The sequence below is a fragment of the Prorops nasuta genome, unplaced genomic scaffold, assembly GCF_024137725.1.
Source record: "Prorops nasuta isolate Cenicafe-Biocafe unplaced genomic scaffold, Cenicafe_Pnas_1.2 PNAS00008, whole genome shotgun sequence".
NCBI lineage: Eukaryota > Metazoa > Arthropoda > Insecta > Hymenoptera > Bethylidae > Prorops > Prorops nasuta.
In genome coordinates, this window is record NW_027116805.1 from 8,358,156 (window position 1) to 8,378,808 (window position 20,653).

The 20,653-nt window shown below is 41.4% G+C and overlaps 4 protein-coding genes across 10 annotated transcripts in view; 3 read left to right on the forward strand and 1 right to left on the reverse strand.

Moving 5' to 3' along the window:
• Positions 1-33: 33 nt before the first annotated feature.
• Positions 34-6,580, forward strand: LOC136775294 (probable ATP-dependent RNA helicase DDX17). Of its 6 annotated transcripts, none has more exons than XR_010822917.1 (9): positions 34-273; positions 652-1,005; positions 1,104-1,757; positions 1,826-1,998; positions 2,056-2,115; positions 3,888-4,130; positions 4,204-4,368; positions 4,470-4,723; positions 6,470-6,580. XR_010822917.1 is itself a non-coding variant. In XM_066729948.1 (8 exons), the coding sequence occupies exons 1-8, from the start codon at positions 257-259 to the stop codon at positions 4,505-4,507; spliced, it is 1,704 nt and encodes a 567-aa protein (XP_066586045.1). In that variant the 5' UTR covers positions 34-256; the 3' UTR covers positions 4,508-6,147. The 6 variants fall into 6 exon arrangements, 2 of the variants coding, with proteins under 2 accessions (XP_066586045.1, XP_066586046.1); XR_010822918.1 differs by lacking the exon at positions 6,470-6,580 and adding an exon at positions 4,766-6,147 and having other exon boundaries at positions 4,470-4,648; XR_010822919.1 differs by lacking the exon at positions 6,470-6,580 and adding an exon at positions 4,766-6,147 and having other exon boundaries at positions 4,470-4,636.
• Positions 6,448-7,946, forward strand: Ufd1-like (ubiquitin fusion-degradation 1-like). Its single transcript, XM_066729956.1, has 5 exons — positions 6,448-6,588; positions 6,680-6,794; positions 6,868-7,022; positions 7,093-7,641; positions 7,715-7,946. The coding sequence occupies exons 1-5, from the start codon at positions 6,586-6,588 to the stop codon at positions 7,781-7,783; spliced, it is 891 nt and encodes a 296-aa protein (XP_066586053.1). The 5' UTR covers positions 6,448-6,585; the 3' UTR covers positions 7,784-7,946.
• CBP (sarcoplasmic calcium-binding protein) lies at positions 7,917-10,548 on the reverse strand. The gene is made up of 6 exons (XM_066729957.1): positions 9,910-10,548; positions 9,482-9,607; positions 8,738-8,905; positions 8,502-8,642; positions 8,316-8,396; positions 7,917-8,229 (listed from the first exon to the last, which is right to left on the reverse strand). Exons 1-6 carry the CDS (start codon positions 10,045-10,047, stop codon positions 8,083-8,085), a joined length of 801 nt encoding a protein of 266 aa, XP_066586054.1. The 5' UTR covers positions 10,048-10,548; the 3' UTR covers positions 7,917-8,082.
• A 1,408-nt stretch (positions 10,549-11,956) lies between these two features.
• Positions 11,957-20,653, forward strand: part of sick (sickie) — a 40,649-nt gene continuing 31,952 nt past the window's right edge. The window contains exons 1-5 of one of the 2 annotated variants that reach the window (XM_066729933.1): positions 11,957-12,052; positions 12,439-12,530; positions 17,085-17,202; positions 17,374-17,426; positions 20,219-20,388. In XM_066729933.1, coding sequence (XP_066586030.1) covers positions 12,453-12,530; positions 17,085-17,202; positions 17,374-17,426; positions 20,219-20,388 — 419 coding nt within the window. In that variant the 5' untranslated portion in view covers positions 11,957-12,052; positions 12,439-12,452. Of the gene's footprint in view, positions 12,053-12,438; positions 12,531-16,415; positions 16,880-17,084; positions 17,203-17,373; positions 17,427-20,218; positions 20,389-20,653 lie in introns of those variants that run through there. The other variant, XM_066729932.1, reaches the window with a different exon arrangement.

The following is a 20,653-nucleotide window of genomic DNA, read 5'->3' on the forward strand; positions in this document are numbered from 1 at the left end:
TCAGTCGCCATTGTCGGCGTCTGCCTGCCTGCCGGCGTTATGGCCGAGGATCTATGGCGCTTTAGTCGCTACAGTTTTTACACCTCTTGCTCAATCTACTTGCATTTTGTTTCTTCTGGCTTTTGCGTCATCTGATTAATTGTGCGGTGTACGCTTCGGTATAGCTCTTGACAAATTTCCTTATGTGTAAATTTTTTCAGCTTGTAAAGCGCTTTAATATCTGTGAAACTCTTCTGTAACTCAATAATTTTCTGTTATGGGTCGCTACAGAAGGTGAGTTAAATAGGTTTAGTATCATAAAAATTGAAATGTCCAACAAAAATTATGACCGTTCGGAGCGTCGCTAAGTTTTCGCACGCTCCAAATATCTAAAAATGAATATAATTTTTATATAGTCGACTATAATTATTAGTAAATACCTACTGGTAACGTAATTTGAACATATTCCTTTCTCATAACCTGCTTATTATTATTTTGATAGCGCAATGCTTTTTACTCTATAAACTCATCTGGATAAATAAACAAGTAATTTCCAAACTAAGCTATTTCCAACCTTACAAATGAACAGGTTTTCTGCTGGTCTCTGAATATTTCACTCTATTTTTTGATGTGATGCTTAATGGAGTAAAATATTTTTTGTATTTATTATAGTCGAAGTCGAGATAGAGATAGAAGGAGAAGATCTAGAAGCAGAACACGCAGCAGATCTCCAAGAGATAGAAGAAGCTGGGGCACTGGCAGTGGCAGAGACAGAGGCTCCAATAACCGTAATGGACGTAGTCAACCAGGAGCAAATTTACGCAAACCTAGATGGGATCTTAGTCGGCTAGAACCATTTAAAAAAGATTTTTATATACCGAGTGATGTAGTACAAAATCGAGATCCAAGAGTGGTAGAGCAATATAGAAGTGAAAAGGAAATTACACTCAAGGGAAAGAATATACCTAATCCAGTACTGAAGTTTGAAGAGACTGGTTTTCCAGACTATGTTCTTAAAGAAATAAAGTAAGCTATAGAATCAAATTTTAAGTATTCAATTTATAATTATTTCTGTTACTGATAATTATACAATAGTGTAAATTAATGAATTATTTTAATTTTAGAAAGCAAGGATTCAGTGAGCCAACATCTATCCAAGCACAAGGTTGGCCAATTGCACTAAGTGGCTGTGATATGGTGGGAATTGCATCAACTGGTTCTGGCAAGACGCTTTCCTATATTTTACCAGCAATTGTTCATATAAATAGCCAACCAAAATTAAGCAGAAAGGATGGCCCCATTGCATTAGTCTTGGCACCTACTAGAGAACTAGCACAGCAAATTCAACAGGTAGCAGATGATTTTGGTCATTCCTCTGGTATCAGAAATACTTGCCTGTATGGGGGAGCTCCAAAAGGCTCTCAAGCAAGAGATTTGGATGGAGGAGTAGAAATAGTCATAGCGACGCCTGGAAGACTGCTCGACTTTTTAGAGTCTGGAAGAACAAATCTCAAAAGATGCACATATTTAGTTTTGGACGAGGCAGATAGAATGCTTGATATGGGTTTTGAGCCTCAAATTAGAAAAATTATTGAACAAATTAGACCGGATAGACAAACGCTCATGTGGTCAGCTACTTGGCCCAAAGAAGTGAAAAATCTTGCAGAAGACTTTCTTAAAGATTACATTCAAATCAATGTTGGCTCTCTTCAATTGGCTGCCAATCACAATATTTTACAAATTATTGATGTCTGTCAAGATTACGAGAAGGAGACCAAGTACGAATTTTTCAAATGAATAAATTCTTCAAAAGAGTTTGATTTTATAAATAAATTTTTGCTTTTAGATTAAGTACTTTACTGAAGGAAATTATGGCGGAGAAGGAGAATAAGACAATAGTGTTCATCGAAACGAAAAGGCGAGTCGAGGAAATTACAAGAAAGATGAAAAGGGATGGCTGGCCAGCCGTATGTATCCATGGCGATAAAACTCAACAAGAAAGGGATTGGGTGTTGCAAGGTAGCGATCTAATTTCATTAGATCAATATTTCACATACTAATGAGCATGATTTACAGATTTTAGATCAGGCAAAGCACCAATTCTAGTCGCAACAGATGTTGCAGCTCGTGGTCTCGGTGAGTAAGCCAGTGCTGTTTTAAATGCAAATAATAATGATGAATAAGATCAGTTCTTTTAGATTCCAAAGTTATTCTTTGTCAGTATACAAGTAAATTTTTGAATTGCAATTTTAGAATTTAAAAAAAATTAGAAGAAAAGTTATGTTCAATAAATCAATGAAATTAAAGAGTAGAGAATATTATTGAAAAAGTCAAAATCAAATGAATTAATTCGATCGATGCGAACGAAATAATTCAGTTCCGGATAGAAGAAAGGAATCAGCTATTTTCTTGAAAATTGAACATAATTTAAGCATAGGAAAGCTTGACAATAGAAATAGCAGGGACAGATAGCAGATATAAAATGAGAGTAGTAGTTAAAAAAATAAAAATATAAAGAAAGAATGAAAAAAGAATTAGGGAAAAAAAGAGTATGAGGGATAGTTTTTATAGAAGAAGCCGAGGAGGAAAATTTGTGAGGAAGGGTGTGGCTAACGCGTGCTGGATGTTTTTTTGGATTGCAGAGGCACTTCGCGCGAGCCAGGCCGGGTAATGCAAAGCGATAGTTAAAAATTGACTGGGTGTGTCTTAAGAAAATTCGGTGGCGCATCCGGATCACGACTTGCATTGTCTGCGCCGGCTGCGGCTGCGCCGTGCCTCTCCATCTCGCCGTGATCACTCTGAGTAGCCTTGTGAAAGTTCAAGGCCAGGCTGGCCCCTGAACCTGTCGGTTGCCTGGCCACTGGACAACCCCTCGACTCCAACCGCGGCTCCGTCTCATGCACACCCTGTGCTGCTCTGCTGGCTCTCCGCCGCGGGTCTCGCGCCAGTTCTCACAGACACACTCGCACTACTCTCAGGAATCCTGAGAGCGAGCGGGCGGGCAGGCGGGCGAGATTCGAGGGAGAGAGAAAGAGAGAAAGCTAGGGAGAGAGAAAGAGTGAATGCTAGCGAAAGAGATTCATGCAGAGGTGGTGGCACGATTTGATCAGATGCCAGAGCCTCTCTTAGCAACGTAGCAACTCAGCGCCGGAGGCTGTTCCCGCGGAGACCGCGAACAGCCAGGCCCTGCCCGTACGTTGCTATCGACGAGTCGCCCACTACCACTTCTTCTTTATTAGTATGATAGTCACACTAAGCTTCTGATCTCATCTTCTCATTAGTTACTGCTAACACTTTTATTTTTATCACTATTAATACTACTAATACCAACACCTCAATTTTCTTATTTCTTTCATCTCTCTCATCAACAGTCATCTCTTCTTTTCTATTACTATTTCATCTCTTTTCTCTGGTACTACCATACTTTTCTCTTCTATTACCATAGCTTATTTTGATTGTCATATTATTTTCACCCATAGTTCTAACTCACTTCTAATTTCTATCGTACACTCTCTAACACAAGACGTACAATCATACCTCATGACATACTAACTTTAGTCGCAGGGTATTTGGTTTTGGTCTCCAATAATAATTGTTTTGTTTGCATGAATGCAATAGATGTACTCATCAATTACTACAATTTTGTTGTGTAATTCATCGTGAATTGTGGTTTGTTTTTAAGAAAATTATTTTACTATTATTAGTACAGTCATTGTAATTGTCAATAACATTAGTATAATGAGTGATCGTTTGATTGCCCACTGGACCAAAACCAATTAACCAATGATTTATATTTTTTCACACATCATTCTAATGCCACCAAAATCACATTGGTACGGCTCAAGTCTCTTCCAGAGGTGTGATTATCGGCTTATCGCTGATTAATCGAGCATTCAAATTCGTTTCAGATGTGGAAGATGTGAAATTCGTCATTAACTTTGATTATCCGTCCTGCTCGGAGGATTACGTCCACCGAATTGGAAGAACCGGAAGAAGGCAAAAAACTGGCACTGCCTACACCTTCTTCACACCCAACAATTCCAATAAAGCCAATGATCTGATTCAGGTGTTGAAAGAGGCAAACCAGGTTATAAATCCCAAGCTGTTGGAGCTTGCCGATGGCAAATCAGGCGGTTACGGAAGACATAGGGGTAAGTTTCATTGTGAATCATAAAATATAATTGATTACAATATTTTATATTAAATTATTACATCTTGCAACAGGTGGAAGGAACAGGTGGAGAACGCGAGCTGGTAGAAATGGTAAGGAGCACAGCATCTCGAGAAGCAGAAGTAGAAGTCACAGTAGAGAACGAAATGGTCGAGGAAGTCGACGTAGCTACAGTCGTAGCTACTCTCGTAGTCGAAGCCCAGTAAACAATCGAGCAGGTACGCGAGATTCGCTGGAAAACCGCATATATCAAATATTTTTTAATAATCTCTCCTCTGAATTATATAATGCATAATTTACTGTACGTAATTTGTCATAGAAGTAATCGGGAAGAGCTACTGGAGCAGTGAAAGATGATCACTGGACTAAGGATCTGTTGGATATTTTCATATTTTTGGGATGCTTAGGTATTTCCTGCACTGATCGAGGGCGTGGAAGAGACTTTCTAGGAATGAAGATTTCCTTGCGTTGCGTAAATTATCAAAGGTGGAATCTCCTGTGCGTTTCCTTCTTTTCTTGTCCTGTTCTCGAAAAATTAGGTGTAATCGACAATGACTACAATCGTACGTAATGGTACGTTAGCTAACCTAATAATTTTTATTTGTATATGTATAGAGCAGCATTTGACGATCTCGGTGATTTTTATCGGGACATCGGTAAACTATCAACTCGTCATATACAATCATGGTTCATCTTCTACGCTTAAAAGACTATATAAATCTTTTTTCCGTACGGATACATATTGTATGTATTATATTTAAGCAATTTTATACTTAGCGATAAAAGTATAATATAGTAGCATTACTCTGAATTTTAACCGTGTGTTGCAATTATATTAAGACATAGAAACCTCGAAAATGTCAATATGCGTGAAGCGATAACTGTCAAAGAATTCATCATTTTATAAAGAAAATTTTTATAAAACTGTTAAAGGGGGAAAGTACAGATGTAGAACCTCTTTAGATTTTGTTAGGTAGATATATATATATATATATATATATACTCGTGAACTTAATTTTATATATCCACTTGACTATTTTATCGTCTGGAATGTCTCGATTTTGTATTTTTTAACCCTATACCTTTTATTAGCAAACATTTTAATTGGAATCCAAGAGAGAATACTAAAAATCTTGCAAATTCATTCCTTGTGTATATGTATATGCAGTAAGTGAAATAACTAACAAATTTGTTTAGATGTATGTAAAAAAACTAATAGGTAGTAATGATTTATTTCATGTGTAGATTAAACAATTGTAGTCCTTATATATGTAAATCCATGTGAATAAAAGGTGTAGTGATTAATTATTTGTTAACACTTTAACATTACATAGATACAGGTAATTTTCTTTTGCTTTACAATCAATTTACAAGAGTTTTGATATTAAAAGAAACTGAAAGAAGTCTTTCCGATGGCTTTTACTCTCGCTTTTTCTCTTTAAGGGTTATACAAAAAATGCAAAAGCAACGATAACCAAATAATTCACCGTGCTACCGCGACAAAATGCACCACGTCGGGAAATAAGTGTACTCCGACACTGATACTGAAAAATCCGCTATACTTTAACATTGACTGGGCAGAATCGCCAAGTTACCATCATACTATCGTATAGGAATAATCCATTTGAATCAAACAATAAATTACGTTTTTACTACGAACTTAATACCCTAATACGAAAAATCCTTAAAAAATTATACCGCCGATCACACATATAGCTCGACAAAACAAATCAGTTATCGAACTAAAATAACATATTTTCTTACAAAAAAGAAACAATTTTCAGTTAGCGTATAACATAGAATTTTCAAGGATTTTAGTATTAACTTCGTAAGTGTTGCAAATTACAGCATCATTTTACAGATAAATCTAAAACGACTAAAACTAAAAAGAGTAACTTTTGTAACTAGGAGTTTCACGACCTCTTTTAATCATATGTTGTCTTGTTACTGTTCTAATATTTTTCTCATTCTGGTACCACAAGGACAAAATAAAAATAGCAAATACACGCATTGTTTGAATTTTACCCGATTGTATAAATCAGTGTGTGTGTGTGTGTGTGTGTGTAGATTCATAGAAGATATGAATAAATATCATGTATATATATATATATAAAACTTGTTTAAAATATGCGTTTTTATGTTTCATTATCAAAGTAATGAAATATGATGAAACGATTTAAACGTGTGAAGAATTAAAAGCAAGAGTTTATTTTTGACATTTTAAAGAAGACAAAATTGAATTGTTTCTTCTGTATACTGGCGCTTAATGTTTTCCTGACGCAGGACACAGCTGATCGCAATTTTTACGTTTCTGCGCAGCTTGTCTGCCTTGGCTTGGCTCGCTTGTTACATTTGGGATTACAATTGATGTACTTTTCACTGCTTTCCACGCTTGAGTCAATTTTTGCACAAATCTCATCTGAAATCAAGAAATAATGGTAAGGAGCATTAGAGTTTATTTATTACATTATTTATCGTTATTGTTTGGTAAGGTTATGTTCTTCAAATGATGACATTTCACTTTTTTAGTTTAACTTCAACATTTTTCCGGAAAATCCACGACCTTTTTACACCCAATACAAATGCTTTTCTGTGTCTATGCTGCCTGGTAGCTATAGACAAGATGTAGAACGTGGTGGAAAAAGTATGAAAGATATTTTGTATACTGAGGTATCACATTACTAACCGTTATTTTATTATCTGCTTTTTGTTATTAGTTATCATGCCTCCTTCAGCTCTAGAGCAACTTACAAGACTGAATATTAATTATCCAATGTTGTTTAAATTAACAAACAAAAAAACTAACAGAATCACACACTGCGGAGTGTTGGAATTTGTTGCGGATGAAGGAAAGGTCTATTTGCCATACTGGGTAAGATTATTAATTTTTATTTAAAGCTCTACTGTTTTAATATTAATATTAAACAATTTTTTAATACTAGATGATGCATAACTTATTACTGGAAGAGGGAGAACTGTTGAACATAGAGAGCGTTTCCTTGCCAGTGGCAACTTTTTCTAGATTTCAGCCACAGCATGAAGATTTTCTTGACATAACCAACCCAAAGGCTGTATTGGAGAATGGTTTAAGAAGTTTTGCCTGTCTGACAACAGGTGATGTGATTGCAATTAAATATAATCAAAGGATATATGAAATGTGTGTGCTAGAGACAAAACCTGGTCATGCAGTTACTATAATAGAATGTGATATGAATGTTGAGTTTGCCCCACCTGTTGGGTACAAAGAGCCAGTTAGAGAAATTAAGAAAGAGGAGGCTGAAATGGATCCTGCAGATTTAATGCCTGCTCCAGCTGGCTTTGTACCATTTAAGGGCCAAGGTAACAGGTTAGATGGCAAGAAACGTAAAGAATCTAGTCAGGCTGAACAGCTCTTTAATAAACCAGCTTATGTTAGAGGAATTCCAGATTATGACTATCAAATTGGCATGCTTAGATTTTTAAGAAATATGAAACCTATTAATAATAAAGAGGTAAACAATTTTCTCTCTAACATTACGTATTATAGATCATATAATTCTCTTTAAAAATCATTAACTTTTTTAGACAAAGGAACAAGAAGAATTCAAAGCTTTCACCGGTGAAGGGTTTTCTCTAAGAAAATCGAAAAAGTGACTAGTGAAACTAATATAAGTTTTTATATATGCACATATGGATATTGTCATTAAACCAACCTAGTATTTTTTATAAGATATTTCTCTCTGATCTCCTATTATTTATTTAATGACAAAATAAGGATATGTCAAAGTAAAAAAAAACACTTTATTTCCTGTATTACACCAGTCGTCTTTGTATGGTAAAATATTTTACGTACAAACTTAAGGTACTAATAAGCATTACATCGAATAGAAAAAAAAGTAGATTAAAATTACAAAGTATCACAAGGTTTCAGTACAATTAGACTATAGTCATTTTTAATCCACCAAGGGTCCCCAAAAATGTTTACTGGGCCTCGTGTGATCCTCGGTAAGGAAAAAGTCGCGTCCCAGAGTAACGAACTCGTAAAGACTTATTTTTCCATCTTCATTTGTGTCAATATGACTGAACGTCACAACGGCATGCTACAAGAAAATTGTACAATTGATGAAGATAATTTTTCCAGCAAAAACACTTATTGAGGATCATACGATTGTTTGTTATTACTCACGTCGTGTTTGAGATCTAAGCATTCGAAAAATAATTTGAATTCTTCCACTGTAATTTCTCCATTCTGGTCTTTGTCGACTGCCTATAAGATAATTAGATATACATATAAATCAAGGTAAATTCTTTAAGCATCCTTAACTCGAATCATACTTTGATTATTTTATTGCTTTCTTTTTTCATTACTTACCCTAAATAGGAAAGGCAAAAATTTGTGACATTTTTTTTTCAGGGATTTATCATTCAGTACATGCTTCATCTCCTCTAAGTATTTCTCCACACAGACAAGATTGTATGGACTGATTTCTCCCCACTGTTCCTCCCACATATCCTAAAAACATTTTGGATAAGTTGTAGAGTTGAAAACTAAGACGACTAAGTTTCGTTCTACTATCAAGCTGAAGAGATAATGATATAGAAAATTACATTTAGGACTTGTTTGAACTCCTTCTTGGCTTCTGGCGATAAGTGACCAAGTTTGGAGAATCTCTCGCCGAGAAGCATAAAGTCCTCGTAACTGATCACTCCGTCCTTGTTGACGTCCAGATGACTGTGGAGAGTTCTCATTTTTCTCCTCCAAAAGTTTGACTGACCCTGAAAAGGATTTAACGAAATTTTAAAGACACAATCAAGACCAATATCTCAAACGTCAATATTCATTAATTTCATATTCGAGAATTGTATGGATATGTTGAACTCAATTTGGGTGAAGGACGGTAAATATACGGGTGTGTTGACCTTCTCTCGAGATAAAAGATATATTCATAGCTTTATAGATTATATCCCTTGGGAGAGAAGCAACGTTGATGAATATTTGTTGTAATTATGAGAAGAACCAATCTAATTAAGTTTTTTTTCTAGCACCAATTGAGGCCAGCTTGTTGAAATTCGTGCAAATGAGGGAATGACAGTTGATTTTTGCAGACGTCCGACTCTTACGAAATCAATCGGAGTAAAAGTCACGTATAATAATTTTTACAAGGCGGCCTACGCAATCCAGAAGCCGGTTTTAGAGAAAAAGGACGATGAAGGACCAATCCCCTCCAGTTTAACTCCCAAGTGAATAAGAATATTAGAGGGTCGAGAAAGTTACTTGGAATAAACGGACAGGCGAGAGAGGATGCTAATCGACTGTTGTAGGTTCTCAGGCAAAAATTTTCTATTACTCACTCTTTCTTGCTCATTGTCCGAGTCACTGTCGCTGTCGCTGTCGCTCAGCTCATCCTGTACTGTAGCTGCTTTATTAGAGTGGTGTACATTTCTCTTGCTGTAAAGCCGCCTAGCTGCGACGCACAACTAAAACACATGGGATAAGCGTTGTAGATTAAAGTATGCCATCTTCATTTGTATACCGAGTTGTTACTTTTTACAAGTAAGAAACGGTATCGCGAGGTCAATGGCTTCTGGCTCAAACACCACCAATATAAACGTGTAATACGCCTTTCTCTAGCTTAGCGTGCCACATAATATAAGTAACAAATAGTACAAGCCTTGTATCAACAAAATTATTTATCATTTACAAACATCGGACTAGATTATTGGACAGAAACATTTAATTTGCTAGATTGTTCGATTTAATAATGTGAAAAGGACCTTACTTGTGACGTTATACTGCTCTTGTTTATGTCGAGATCAGCGTCGAGGAAAGCAGAACCGAGAGCAGGCACGATTTTCTTTTCGAGAACACCTTTTGTCACTAAAGAACGGAATCCCGTTCTCAACAAAACAGTGGCCATTGCGAAAATCGTTAATTATTCAGTGTAAATCAAGTAAATGGCAAAGACAGTGTTTTGTTCTCTATGTTTGTAAACTGTATGCTTAGCGTGGTGCAGCAGTTGCGCGTCCAATGCGTCCAATACTTAGATGTAAGCAAGAGAAAACAGTGCGTAGTGCGTAGCTTAGAATGTAATGTGTAACCGGGGAACCGAACGGGCCCCTTTTGTTGTTGTTGGCGTCCCCCCCACTCAAAGGACGATTTAGCTCGCGCAAGCGCCTTTAAACCTTGAAACCTTGCGTCCGACGGCCCCTCCACGTGCCCCTTTTTTCGCTTTTTCCGTTTCACGGCTCCGAGGGCTGAGCAAACGAGCTGGCGAGCACGTAGCATACACCGTATACGCCAACTTTCCTCGACCCCCATCGTTTGCTGATTGTGTTTCTCTCTCCCCTTGTTCTCTTATACAGTCTTTCTCCTTATCAGTGCCCTCGTTCTTCCAAACTGGGATGTGGATGTCATTTGCAAATAAAAAAGGAGCTTTAATGTTTTTTATCATGCGTAGCTAATTAGTTCTATTTTATGATTAATCGCTGTTTGTAATAGATAAAAAGAGGAAAAAGCTGTCTTGAGACTGTCGGAGACTGATAAGCCGCGCTTAAACAGAAACAAAAAGCAGAACGTTTCTTTGGTTTCTACGTGACTGCAGTCATGGCAAAGTAAGACACGTGCGTAGAGTCTTACGCACGCGATTGCGTGATTAATAATTATGGTTGTTACGTAATAATAATGGACGCAAAAAAAAAATGTTATAGCAATGTCGGTATATTACCATTAAACGTTGTTACCTTCTTCGTGTGGTAACAGAAATTTCTGTGAGCGTTGGTGATAAAACAGATTTAGCGGGAAGGTATATATTTATACTTTATCTCCTACACCCTACCTACACTTAGGATGTAGGTTGTGGTGGTGTATTTTATTGACAAGGACTCCCAGGATAATTTGTGCATTTGTGCACGATGGTGGGAGTACCGGAACGGTTGTGAGGGTGGGGATCGGCAGGATCAGGTTAGGTTAGTTTGAGTCCGGTGTCAATGACAGTTAAGCAAGCGAGCACAAGCAGTGTGGCCCGGTCCGTGTACGTAAGCGCTTCTACTTTTGCGAGGGTGGATTTTCGATCGTTCGTGCAGTTTGAAAACCCAATTACCTTTTTATACTTCTTAAAAGCATATCAACTTTATCAAAAGTAACGTGAGACCTGTGAATCTAACATATCAGTGCTGTGATAATTCAAGAAGGATCTTCCATGCAGAGTGGCTCTACTTATCAGGTTAGAATCATTATCCTGAACCATAGTCGTGACCACGTGACCAATGTTAATAGCTGCATACGTTCGAACAAGGGTGGTCAATGTTAATCGTTCAATTTGCAACAAAGGAAAACGTTGAGCTGGAGCATCATCGAAACTCGCAGAAAAACTATAGAGGTATAAAAATTGATATATCTTTCTCCATATCCGATTCGTATGTATCAGCCGTAACTCGATACAATAACAAGCTTTTCCAGGAATCCTCCAAGAAGCGAATCTATCCTATAATACTTTATGTATACATAAGCCATAAATTCGTTGGAATCTTTCTACGAAATACGACATTGTTCAATTTCCAGCAAAATTCTTCGTTTATTCTCAAGAGTATTTGGAGTACTTTTTTATATTTACGATCGGTTTGTGGATAAAATAGTAGAGAAATGACGTAACAGTGGTCAAATTTGCACGTCATGCTAGGTATAATTGTTAAAGTGTAATGAGTTGAAATGCTTCATCTATCATATATGAATTATAGTTAAGATTGTTTGTTGTTTTTCCACCGTAATAGTTATTGGAGGGAAAGAAGAGTTTCTCGGGCAGGTGCTGATGCGGGTGGATGTTGAAGAGGAGTAGGAGGGTCGCAGAGGGAGGGGGAGTGGAAGAGAGGAGAGAGCTGCATGGGGTTGTATACTTGTATGGTGCGCCGTGGTCCGTGGCCAAGGTGGGGACAGATCGATAGCATAAGGGACCTCCCCGACCTTATGGTGTCTCCTCCGTTTACCGACCTCCTTCGGTTCTATACTTGTCTTATCAAGGTCAAACGCGACATCTTACTATTCCATTTCATTTAAATAAAATGTCATTCAATATTATCTAACTTATGCAAAAAATTCTAACAAATCACAACATTTTATTTGATAAAACAATCCCAGCACTACTTTTTGCATCGAGGGATTTTGAAATTTGAGACGGAATCTTAGAATGTTTTTCACGGTACGCCACATCGGTAACCGAGTCACGTAAAGCTTCGTATTGACCAGGAGGCTGTAGGCCTTTGTGAAACCGCCTCGTACACAATTTTTACTCGTTTCTTCCGTCTGTTGGCAGATTATGATACAGCGATGAGCCTGCAGACCCAGCTTCAGATTCAGACTTCAGCACAACGCCCTGCGAGATTCTCACCTCAAGAAACAGTCAAGGTAAGATCAGAAGAGTGCATGGAGATTCGGGTGGATAACTAGCCTGTATGGAAATTGGGGATGGAACAGCAGGAGAATGATTTTAGGAAATGCTCTCCGTATCATCAAGGGAACGACGGTGCTTCAACAACAATTATATAAAATGACGTAGCACCGTCGTCGAGGCACTACCTCCTCCCTTATTCAACAAATTTATTCGCCATAACCTCAAAACCAATTTCAATCGGAATTATCTTGGAAGGTTGATTATGATTTTACTAGTACAGAAGATGGTAAACGACAGCAAGCGATCCCCTTGAAGGCTTAAAGCGAACTTTCGCTTTTTCACTGCCAGTTAGCCTTTACCACCCCCTCGAGCAGTTATCCAAGGTACTCTCGCGCGCGCACGATGCTATTTCGGTCTAAACTTTCTCCGCGGCAGGCTGCTGCGCATGATCTAGCTACCACGTGGGAGGAAAATCTTCCATAATTCTCGATGCTTTATGGCTCCCATTCTCAATCCTGTCGCCTCTCGACTCTGCACACCTACATTTTTTTCTCTTTCTCGCGATACATCGGTATTGGTGAGAATTCCCTCCTAACCGGGACAATAGTTTCGCAGCTCTGTTCGAATTAATGGCAAATCCATAGTAGCTCCACTCGGGTCAGGACTCGGAAGGTGGTCGGAACTCGGGAACACGTAGCTTCGCAACTTCCCCTTACCCTGCCTCACGTGAAAGCTCCATCTTTCTATTCGGATTGAGAATTCCAGGAATCCCCGTACAGGATTTTATCTGCTCAGCCTCCCCGTCGCGTCGGTAACTTACCTCGGTTCGTTTTCCTCTCTCACTTTGTTATAATAATTTTTATTGATTTTTGTTTGCACATTATCTATGAGTTTTGACCTATTGTTTTGTATTTCCAGTTGATTTGGACGATGAAAGTGTATCGAGTTGGAACAATGTTGTAGTTGCAAAGCTATGCATACGATTGCTGGTGAAAATGACTGGAATGGATGGTGAAGAAATGTTGTCCTTTGCGATAAAAGGCGAGAGGAACACGGCGGATGCCTATAGGCGAATGTAATTAGTTTTTGGCCCCTTAAACTCGATGGGGGGACCACAAGGCTATATGCAATAGTCCTGGGCTGTTTGGCTCATGTTGGGGAAGAGGGTGACTATACGTTGTATAGGACATGGGCAAGGGGACAACTGGCAGGCTCAGTTTGCCCGAGGCGCCCTTGGCAAGTGCATCTATTGTCTCAAGCCAGAGGCGAATATAATACCGATAGTTCAATCTCGTGAGAACGCATGCTACTGTGCAATTTTCCATGAGTTCTTATCGCTCTGGATTTATCAGTGGAAAGTAGTGAAGATGACGGGGAGGAAGAAGAAGAGAAGAGGGTGGAGCAAAGAACGAAATGTATAATAAAAAGTCGTATCATCTGGACTGGGATTCACCCAGTACAGAGACTGGGACTGTGAAAAGAAGACCCGCATCTCTCACAGGATTCTCCACTCCTGGAAGTTATAAGTTTCTCGGTGGTGTTGCGTTGGAGGATCGACGTGTGGTCCTCGAGGAAAGAAGAAGGATAAGGAAGGATTTTGGATTGAATTTGCGGGAGGAGCCACCACCACGATCAAAGCCGAAGAAGAAAAGCTTGATCCCACGATGGAGGATGAGGAGAGCTATGATAGGCTGTGGATTGGTCAATTCTAGCTCGGACAGCTCTGGCTTCGTTTCGCCATTGTCCCCGTTATCGCCTCAGAGCAAATGGGAAAAGAATGGCAATAGCGAGGAGAGCAAGAGCTCCGGCATTGGTTCGCCGGATTCGACTCTATTTTCTTCACCCTTGCTTACTGATAATCAGCGATATGCCACTTTTGAGTCTATACAGCAAGAATTGCGGAGATTAGAGAGTTTAACCGAACAGGAATATTCCCAGGTAAATCTATATAGGGAAAAATGTTTGTAAAATTTGAAGTTTTTATCGTGTATGAATGTTGAAGGCTATAAATCTTGTGAGTCACATTCTGCGATGGGATTGGATTGGATGGGATGTAACGGGGTGGGAGGGGGTTGAGAGCGTGGGTGCGCGTGCACGTGCTACGAAGGAATTACATTCACCACCCTCGACTGTGTCGTGTTTTCCTTGCGTGGCGTGGAGGCATGCGCTCCAACCATGGTCACCCTCCATATTACACGCTTCGTCTATGCAATGCTGTTCTCCGTCCCCTTAACCATATTCTACTACATCCCCATTATTAACATCAAACTTTTGCTCTCCTTTTACCTTGACTCTTGGTATTAACGGATATTACGAGTAAATTCTCTTTCTCTCTCAGCGAGTAGCCAATGAAAAATTGTACGATGCGCATGTTCAAATATGAGACTGAGGATGGTGTGGAAAGATTTACGATGAGAATTAGCATCGTGAGTGAATGTGAAAATGAAAGAGTTACGCCAATGGATATCTCTCTTAGTTTCTTTTTTCTCTCATTCCCCTGTCACTTGCAATATTGCAGGATTAGAGACTTCTTAGTTTTCCAAGTCTCTTTCGGATTGGAAGCATTGCTGTTTGAAAGGTGAAATGTTCCGCTAGAGGCCGGGTGCTTGGAACCAGGAAGATGTTTGCTTTAAGGGTCAGGCAACGCAGAATTTTCCTAGACTGAGCGAGTGTGTGACTGAGTTAGCGAGAGAAAGAGAGACAGAGAGAGAGAGAGAGAGGGGGGAGGAGAGAGGGCAGAGATTATTATTATAATGAAGTGATAAAATCCTTCGCAGGAAGTTATAAACTGTATACCGAGAAAAAATACAATACATTAATTTTACACATAGTCGCGCGGATTAATTACAAAGCAAGAGAGACGGAGAGAGAGAGAGAGAGAGAGTGGTCTCTCATTTCTTTTAACGTTGACTCATCAAATTTGTTTTCCCAGTAGGAAGGAAGTCGCGTAAGCATACACTTGGGCCAGTTTGGAAAATAAGGACGAAGACTAGGAGAAGATGAGAAAAATTGTCGAACGATAAAGGCTAAAGTGCTCCCTGCTGACCTCAACACAGACCCTTGGTTTATCTCCATCACTTAAAAGCGAGGTTCGATGCTTCTTCGTGTACAACTCTGCAGGACGATCACTCCTTCGTGGATAAGTAGCGGACAGATGAATATTTCATCAAGTGATTTAGCTACATGGGAATAACGCACGACTCGTCGTATGTGTATACTATATATTATATGTGTATAAACCGACTTGGTGGCGTTATAGCGTAGGCCTCGCGTAACAGCGACTGGCCCACGCTATATTCCCATGTTGTTCAATTCACAATTCGCTAGTCGCATATGCACAGATACACGCGCAAAGGTATATTTATCTCTTGATCCCACGTGCACCGTGTAAAGACGACGTGGGTGTGGGTAGGTGTGCTACACCCATTCATACTCGCTCATATGCGTGCAAATCTCTCACGTGGCTCCTCTGCTTCTCCCACCACTTTGAATAATTGATTCGTTAACGAGTCCGAGGCAAGCTGCGACAAAGAGCGCACTGTCTCGAAGAGTTTTCTCCTCGATGAATCAACATTCGTGGAAGTTGCCGGAAAATCTACTGGATTTTTGTGCATATAGAAGCAGAGTGAGGGAACGATGAGAAGTGACTGCAGTAGACCGAGGCGTGTTTGAGCCTGTCGTGCTCGAAGCTGTGCCGACTGCCGCTGCGGCCGGCGAGGTGGAAGTGTATAGTGAAAAGAAGGGGAAGGGTACCTACCAATACCGAGTTCCGACTCCCGGCGCTTGCCGTCCGCCCCGCCAAACCGAACCGTGCCGAGCAGCACCGCAAGAACAGAATGAAATTAAGAAACAGAAGCGCGTAGTCCGCGGTACGATATATACGTGTTCCTTATATCCATTCTGTCGCTGCTCGCTGTTGGTCGTTGGCATCGGGCAATGGGACTCGTCTCCCAAACCACCGTTGAAAGTGGAGGGTCCGTAAGTGACCGCAAAGTGCCCAAGTGATTGTGCAATTTCATCGTCGAATCGTGAACGATCTCGAGATTGGAAAATTGCTCGAGTGACAGAAAAGCAACCGTTCGACTCATTATCCTCCGGCCTCTTTTCTCTCCACGAAAAGAGAAGCGTGAGAGGAGCTCGGAGAGTCAACGAACCTGTGCTAATCGACACGCGATGAGAGCGAGAAGAGAGAAGAGAGGATGTTGATGTATCGCGAGGTTGTCCTTGAACGGGCAAAGGTTCCTCTGTTATGACGCTGGATTTCAACAGCAAAAGCGGTGTAATGGCGTGCATCAGAGCACCAAGATCGGTTCGCGAATCCAGCGAGGATATGAAAACCGAATCAACGCGCAACGTCCTTCTGGTACGTTGTTGTTTTGCCACTCGTGCATGGGTTATCGCCAAATGTGTCAACGTCGTTGCAAATTCCTCAGAGGTTTGCGGCACGTGGTGCGCGTTTATCAGACCTGCGACCTAACGGTGCATGCTAAGTTATGGCTAGTCGTAATTCGCGACGTTTTATCGATCGCGATTATATTAATCTGAGAAATGATTGTCTATCGGTGCAGATCTACACGGACTGGGCCAACTACTATTTGGAACGCGGTGGCTGCAAGCGTCGAGTCTCCGACCTGCAGACGGATCTCTGCGACGGCGTGCTCCTCGCGGACCTCGTCGAGGCAGTCAGTGAGTACCAATATCGCGCATATTACAGTGGCCTACATAGGTATATTACTCTGCCTTTTAAAAGCCACCTTACGCACCTAACAGTACCGTGTATACACAGTTACCAACCCCCATAATTAAGCCAATCGCTCCTGTCTTGCATTCGAATTAACAAACATTATTATTTTTCAGCCAACCAGAAGGTGATAGACGTTAACCGGAAGCCGAAGAACGCTCAGCAAATGGTGAGACTTATCAGAGATACACGGCGAACGCGTGCGGCGCGGTGACTTTCCAATTTTGTGTTTTGTCGAGGGTGGACCAAGTCGGCAAAAAGGGCTCTGGTCTATAATTAAAACGACGAGGCTGCGCTCGTATATAGCAGTCGTCAGCCTGCTAGCGTGAACGAGCATGCGCGCAAGCTCTCTCACGCGTGTCTTTTTTCTTCGATCCTCTTCATTTTTCCAGACAAAGATTCGCGTGATTATCCTTTCACGTTCACGCGGAATCTTTGGAGTACGCTGAAGGAATTTTTATCGGCCATTAGGCGCCATTGGAAATATTATAACGCACCGTGGTGGAGGACGCATTCTTTTTCCATGACGTTCGAGATTGGAGCTGCATCTGACCGTCCGGTCCATCACGATCTATTTCTACTTGTGGAAAGGGGCTGCTGCACTCTTCTTACGAGTGACTCGGAGAGCTCTAGACCGAGCGTTTTCTTTCTCGAGCATATATATCTCGATCGCGTACTTCTATTAATTTACGCAATAACACCGTTCTCTCCGCCTCTCTTCATTGTCTTTTAATAGAGGAGGTGCAGGAGGAGGAGGAGGAGGAGGAGGAGGAGGAGGAGGAGAGCAATGGCTGCTGGATCAACAAACGTGCCGGCCACGTGGATATTGCAATCTCCCACCACTACCTGTGCGAGCCCACTCTGTTGGCCACTGCGGATTGCGCCGAGTATCTTCTCCCCCACTCTCGGGCCAACTGGACTGTTCGTCGAGTGCCTCTCCGTGGACTGTGTGCTACCTTCCACCTCGTGGCCGCTCTCCTTCTTCTTCTTCCTCTTCTTTGGTTCTCCTTCTAACGAAACAACCGAGCCAAACCACCAGGCAACGACCAGTCGCTCACAATCTGGACACCTAGATTGTTCCTCTCTTCGCTCACGCACAAAAACACACTCTCCTCTCTCTCTCTCTCCGTCTCTCGTTTCGCACGATGCATCGGCCTCTGGCAGAGAATCCCTCTTTGATCCAAGAATAATCCATCGTTAATTGCAAATTTATCGTCTCTTCCGCAGAGGCATCCTCCTTGGACTCCTCTCGTTTTCTCGATTCCCCTATCGACAACCAGAATAACTCGGGATAATCTCGATGCCGTTAAATAGTGCGCTGACTCTCCAGGGATAAAATTCTCTCTCGGTTGCGAGGGATCGATGAACTTGATCGGAGCGGAAGTTTGGCAAAAGTGTGCGGGATCGGGAACAGCGAAGATCCATGACCCAAGGTATCCCTGGCCAATTATCGTTCTCGTTTATTAATATTTTCCTTTTCGTTCTTTTCAGCAAGACGACGCGACGGCGAGGACGGTTGCGCAACTTGGACAGATTCCTGGAATTGCCCAGTGGTAGTTAGTGGCGCGTGAACTGCTAATTTTCCTCGAAGGTCTCGCCGACTCTCTAAGCACGACGACGCGTTCACCTCTGGCTGGCCGTGTGTCCATTGGAAACCATCTAGGAAAAGTCTGTGCAGAAATAGGACGTAAAATAATAGAGTGCGCGCGCGCACGTATTAGATTTCGTCTCGGTGTCAGTCTCGATTTCCAGATGGTTGTCCGTTAAAAAGACTGGAGGTGTGACCTTGCGCGTTCGCTGGAGGTGGTAGACACGAGACAAATTCCATCGCTTCCGGCATATGGTTTTTCATCGGTAGTGCTGCTGCGACGCTTGGTTATTCCGTGTGTAACGGAGACACTGGAGAAGCGTTGTTGCGGCGCGTGCCGTTAAAAATAATCCACTGTGTCAGTTTTCTTCTCGCGTTCCACGACAATCTCGAGGAAAGGAAACCGCAAGGAACGTTAGCGAGGTAAACGACGTCCTTGAGGACTATCACGGTGCTCGCCTTTGTGTGTTGGTGCATGCGTGATATACATATATATATATATATAGAGAGAGAGAGAGAGAGAGAGAGAAAGAGAGAGAGAGAGAAAGTGGAATAGCAGGGAGGACAAGAGCGCTTTTGTCATTCTTATTGGCCAGCGAAGGTTGGTTGGCGAAGACGTTACCATAAGAGGGCATCTCCAGGCGCGAGCTTCGATGAGAACGGCCAGGACAGGAGCCTCCTATCCGGCTGGGGTATCACTTTCGATCATCGCGCCACTGCTCGCTTCGATCTCCCACCCTCGCCAGGTCGACAAAAAACATACGAACAAAGTGTAAACCGGATGGATCTTTGGAATCCCGAGAGTGGAATGCATTAAAAAGCGCCGATGCCATTTACGGCTTTCAAACGCTCCGGAGAGAAAACCATCAGCCAAAACTATTCTGCTTCGTCCCAGCTCTACTCTCTTTACTAATGGATTAGATAAGGTCAAAGCTCCCGGCTTACCTTTGGTCCCCTATACCAATCCCGGTCCACCTTCTCTTTTCACAATTTCGGATTTTTCAACAAACAGTCGAGTCGTAAAACTCTTAATGTACTCTCCTGCTTCCTGGAAGCCACGGTGACGCATTATCGCAGCTTTGTCCCCGTCCGGGGAACTCCTTTGTTTTTCTAACGTTTTATCTACTTCTCGCCGCGCGTCCCTACGGTACCGTTTCCTGGTACACGTACTATTGAGCACCACCTCGATTCCGTATAAAAAGTATAAATTACGTGTACATACTTAAGACGCTCTTCGAGCGTAGTTCGGAATGCACCGATGGATCGTATTACTCGTGTCGCTCGTTCCCGGATCGACGTCACGGAGAAGGAGTTCGAGAAATGTGGAATTGGAATTGGGATATTTTATCATCAAGGTATAATATTTGTTACAGACGGAGAACGTGAGTCTGTGCGTGGGAGCCCTCCGGGCTTTGGGAGCGGATGTTGGCACTGTTAATCCTGGGGAATTAGCTGCGGGATCGTCCTTGTGGCCGGTGCTCGCTCTGCTCTTCGCCCTTTCGAGGTACAAACAAAGGGCCAAGCAGCTTCAAGATATGCCAAGGTAATTTCCCATCCGCAGCGTCCTGCCTTACCGACGGTCGGTAAAACAGTCCCGCTCGCGTCGATAAAACAGAAATCCTCCCTCCCGCTTACCTTATCCTCGGATTCAGCGACGGTGACGACGCCGATGACTGTAACGAAGCAATGAGATTCCATGTAAATCCTCTCATACCCCAGCATTTGCGATACCCGCCAGTTGAGGGGATCGCGCAGGGCGCAGGAGAAAAGTTACCCGATAAAAAATGAATCTTTCTCACGGACAAAGG